This window comes from Arachis ipaensis, chromosome B04 (genome assembly GCF_000816755.2).
Source record: "Arachis ipaensis cultivar K30076 chromosome B04, Araip1.1, whole genome shotgun sequence".
NCBI lineage: Eukaryota > Viridiplantae > Streptophyta > Magnoliopsida > Fabales > Fabaceae > Arachis > Arachis ipaensis.
The window spans coordinates 128589399-128593255 of record NC_029788.2 but is presented as its reverse complement, the minus strand read 5'-3'; the positions used below and the strand labels follow the sequence as shown (position 1 = coordinate 128593255).

The following is a 3857-nucleotide window of genomic DNA, read 5'->3' as shown; positions in this document are numbered from 1 at the left end:
TAATATTAAATGTAACAAATATGTAATTATAGATGTTGAGTTAAATAAACTATCTTTAGATTATTGTCTCTGTATTACCATAAATTAAATGTGTGATGAGAGCTTTATAGGCTTTTTTTTTCCTTTTTCAATTGAAGGAATCCCCACCAAGAAACAAGAAATTCAACTTTCCCCAAATATGCCTATGATGGACACAAAAAATTTACCATGGGTTAGCCTAGGTAAGATTTTCTTTGATAATATTGTGCAAGATGTGATGCATAATATGGAATTAGCAGAGTGGTGGCTTTGCAATAGTGCCTATGATCTTGAGCCAGGAGCATTCTCCATATCACCAAAGTTTCTACCAATTGGACCATTGATTGAAAGTGACAACAACAACAACAACAAAAGCTCCTCATTCTGGCAAGAGGACACAACATGCTTAGAATGGTTGGATCAACAACAACCTCAATCTGTTGTATATGTTTCATTTGGTAGCTTGGCAGTTATGGAATCCAAGCAACTCAAAGAATTAGCACTTGCACTTGATCTCATTGACAAGCCTTTTCTTTGGGTTGTAAGAACAAGTAATGATGATAACAAGGGAAATAACACATACCCAAATGAATTTCATGGAAGTAAAGGTAAAATTGTTAGTTGGGCACCACAGAAAAAAGTACTGAACCATTCTGCAATTGCTTGTTTCATAAGTCATTGCGGTTGGAATTCAGTTGTTGAAAGTGTGTCCAGTGGTGTACCATTCTTGTGTTGTCCATTTTTCAGTGATCAATTTTGGAACAAGTCATACATTTGTGAGGTGTGGAAAGTTGGAATTGGATTAGACAAAGATGAAAATGGATTCATATCAAAGGAAGAGATAAGGAAGAAGGTTGAGCAATTGCTTCAAGATGAAACCATAAAGGAAAGGTCTTTGAAATTGAAGCAAGTGATAAGGAACAACTTAGTTGAAGCTGGCCAGTCTTCAAAAAATCATGAAATGTTTATCAATTGGGCAAAATGATGATAATATATACTCTATTTGATATTTGAATGAAAAAGTGACAAAATTAGAATTACAATATTATTTTCTACTAATAATAATTTTGTTGGCTATAGCTGAGACAGAAAAAGTTAAAAATATTATCCATTTAATTTCGTGCTAATCACGTAAAGTTTGGATACATATTATACACGCTAAACATCTTTTGATTGTTGCATATCTATTAAACTAGATTAATTATTTCAAAGTCCAATCAGCAAGTTTGAAATTAGATGCTAGATGACAAATGTGGCCACTGGTCACTACCTTTTTTTAAACAATGTTTTTCACATGATGATGAGTAGTTGTTTATAGCGACGGTGAAACACAACATTATATTATTGTCTAATGTATGTATAAGGAAAAAAACATACAACACATCATTTGACTGAAGTTGTTTTTCTATACATAAAAATATCCATTTTAATTTGATATTCAAATTGGATCATAAAAGAATAAGAACTAAGTGATAATCACATGTTAATGTTATTACAGAAAATAAAGCATTATCTGCCAAGCTTGACTTGTTGAGGGAGAATTTCAGAATGTTACATACTTATTACAAAATTACAGAATGATCACTCTCAAAATAAGATTAGAGTAACACACTTCTCTTACTACAAATGTTGAAACTCAACGCACCATGTTGAAATTCAGCTCAGCAAGAAGAAAAAGACACGAACAGAGTGAGAGAATCAGAAATGGAGGGTAAAACAGACATGGCAATTTCAGTTTGAGTGTTTAATCACACGAGTAAAGATCTAACCCGACTCTTATTTATTTTTACAAAGGATAACTAACTCCTTAACTAAAAAAAAAAAAAGACATTTCGAGTTTCTAACATTATTATTTTAAGACAATACAAATTTTTGGTGTAGCTAAATTCATTTTTTCAACACAGGTCTACATATACAAATCTTTTTGGCTTACAAGCTATATAAGTTGGTTCAAGTAAAAAAAAAACACGCACACCACTCTTTTAGAATCGAGCGTCCAACGCACGCGCCTTAAGCACCCTTCCACAATACGTTCACTCTTCCTCTTCTTCCTCAATCAAAATGCAAACCGTCAAGATTCAAGCGACATTTGAAACAAACTACGATTCTGCAGAAACGTTCCAAATCCTCGCAAAGAGTAGAAGAAATCAAGAAGAAAAGATACAAATCTCCATCAAAAATCACCAGAAAAAACGAAGAAACATTATTCAAGGTACTATTTTACTGTTCTTCTAGGTTTTTTTTTAAATTGTCTGTGTCATGTGCCTCATCCTTAACCAGCAAAACATTAAAAGATTTCAAGAAGAAATATACTGTCTCTCCCTATTTTAGGTGTATTTCTTAAATCTTTTGGGTGTATTTCTGTAATTCTTTCTGTAACCGTTTGGGTGTATTTATGTAATCGTTTGGGTGTATTTCTGAAGTTCTATCATCTTCAAAACGATTTCAAGACTTGATTTCAAAAACCATGAAAATCGAAAAAAAAACGAAGCAAAGAGAGAACGCGGAGATCCAACAAATTTGACAAGAAATTCGAAAAAAAGAAATGAAAACTTTTGAAAAATGAAAGTTATATATTTGCGCATTAATTGATTTGAATTGATTTAAAAGTCTGTTAAAGAGGCACATAAAAATGTGTTTAGTGGATTTTGTTCTCTTCAGTTTTATAAAGCTTGTAATCACAAGACACTTGTATGTAGAGATTTTCTCTTTTCCATAATAATAATAATAATAATAATAATAAAATTGAGTTTGGTGTAGCCAAATTCATTTTTTCTTCTTTAGTTACACAGGCAATGCCGTGAGGAATTTTTTCATCTGACTAAACTCTCCAATAATATATTGTATAGACTTTGCTTTATATTTTGTTGGCATCAGAGGTGCGTGGCCCTATCCTCATTATAAGGGGACCAACAATTAAAAAAAAAAAACAGTATTTTTATTATTATCATTATTAGCAGATCAAATATTTTAAACACTTAAAAATAAAAAATAAAATATTTATGAACTACAAAACTCAATTTGATAATAAAATAAGGTCCATCTAGTGTACAGATACATTTTGGTACAGATTTACAGATTTTTGTTTTTATTTGGTTAAAAAGCGTATCACTAAAAGTGTTGTTTAAAGAGAAAATGTTATCCTTAATCGTTAACTTGGCTCTGATACCAATTTTACTCTTCATATTTTACTTTGAATAAGTTTATAATTTGTATAATTTGCAAAATTTTACTCTTCATATTTTACTTCAAATAAGTTTATAATTTGTATAATTTGCAAATTCATAAAAATGTTGACCATTTCTAATAAAGCAGTTAATCTATAATAATCAGATTCTTCTGTTAATTCTAAACTTTCTAAATAATTCATAATTAAAAGACTAGGATAAAGATGTACCTTTCTGGAGAAATACTTCCTTTATTTAGTATATTTTACATAAGGTGTTTTTATCTCCAGAAGGAAAATTGTAGATACTAACTCCAGATGGGAGTTTATAACTATTTTTCCCTAAGGGAATTCTTCTTCAGACTATAGAATCGCCTTGGCAGCTTCCTCCTTACTCTCCTAGCATATGAGTACTCTTAGCCTCCTGCTTTCTATTGTCTGATGCTTCTACAATTGCCTAAGCAATCTATTTATAATGGTTGGGTCTGATGGACAATTCACATCCTTACCCTTCTTATGACGTCATTGCTTACGTCATTGTTTGTTCTCTTTGCACCAGCTACATTGTTGGTGCTCTATGACCTAAGTGCTTACGTCACTATGCAATAATGTTAAGAAATGCTTCAGATGCACTGTCCTCTTCTTTTATCATGTGACCCTCAGATGCATTGTC

At 31.4% G+C, this 3857-nt stretch overlaps 1 protein-coding gene across 1 annotated transcript in view; it reads left to right on the top strand.

Annotated features, from left to right (window-relative positions):
• The window catches only part of LOC107635393 (UDP-glycosyltransferase 83A1), a 2310-nt gene extending 1213 nt beyond the window's left edge, over nucleotides 1-1097 (top strand). Inside the window, exon 2 of the mRNA XM_016338864.2 lies at nucleotides 138-1097. Within this exon, the coding sequence (XP_016194350.1) occupies nucleotides 138-1003 (866 nt within the window). The 3' untranslated portion in view covers nucleotides 1004-1097. The remainder of the gene's footprint in view (nucleotides 1-137) is intronic.